Here is a 686-nt window from a genome sequence, read left to right as displayed (position 1 = left end):
AAAAAAGTAAACCAATGAAAAGAACCATTTTTTGCTAGCTTGCTTTTACAGTATATCAATTAAGGTTGAAATGGTTGGCAAATACATTCATTGAGTATAAAATAAATGTTTTATTGTAATACCCGAATCTTATTACATATGCTAATATCATAAACACTATATTATGATAAGTAAAGTTTTAAATACCGATTTCCATATATATTTTAACAATTACAATTTCTTTGTAACATCCTACTTTTACATTGTCATGTTTTCTAGCTGTGTATTTGCAAACTATTACAGCAATACTGATCCTGTGGATGCAGTATTATCTTGATATACACAAAAAATAAGGTTCAGTCATATGGGTTATTCTGAAAACTTACCATAGCCTGACCATGAAGAATGAATGCATTCAAAAGAGTTGTAGAGGTTTAATTTTACGTTTTTCATGGGGAGGAGAGAGATCAGAGAGTTGATTTTACTTCACTTCATATCTGTCTGAACTTAAATTTATAAAGGTTGTCATTTATCATTTATGAAACCTAAAATTGCTCATATTCTGAAGTTTTTGTCTGAACCAGATTTGGCAAATTAATATTGTCTTTATTTCATGTTATAAGATTGAACAAGTAATATTTCAGCAAGATTTGGATTGATGCTGTTCCTTTTGGAGAAAAATACCATGTTGAGAATTATAACAGAAA

At 28.6% G+C, this 686-nt stretch overlaps 1 protein-coding gene across 1 annotated transcript in view; it reads right to left on the bottom strand.

Annotated features, from left to right (window-relative positions):
• Nucleotides 1-432, bottom strand: part of LOC107576739 (protein unc-13 homolog B-like) — a gene marked incomplete at its 3' end in the record, with an annotated part of 2,750 nt that extends 2,318 nt beyond the window's left edge. Inside the window, exon 1 of the mRNA XM_016262874.1 lies at nucleotides 366-432. Within this exon, the coding sequence (XP_016118360.1) occupies nucleotides 366-432 (67 nt within the window). The remainder of the gene's footprint in view (nucleotides 1-365) is intronic.
• Between the last annotated feature and the right edge of the window lie 254 nt (nucleotides 433-686).

This window comes from Sinocyclocheilus grahami, unplaced genomic scaffold (assembly GCF_001515645.1).
Source record: "Sinocyclocheilus grahami isolate Dianchi unplaced genomic scaffold, SAMN03320097.WGS_v1.1 scaffold4261.1, whole genome shotgun sequence".
Taxonomy (NCBI): domain Eukaryota; kingdom Metazoa; phylum Chordata; class Actinopteri; order Cypriniformes; family Cyprinidae; genus Sinocyclocheilus; species Sinocyclocheilus grahami.
The sequence above is the reverse complement of the archived record's forward strand: the minus strand, read 5'-3'. Positions and strand labels throughout refer to the sequence as shown.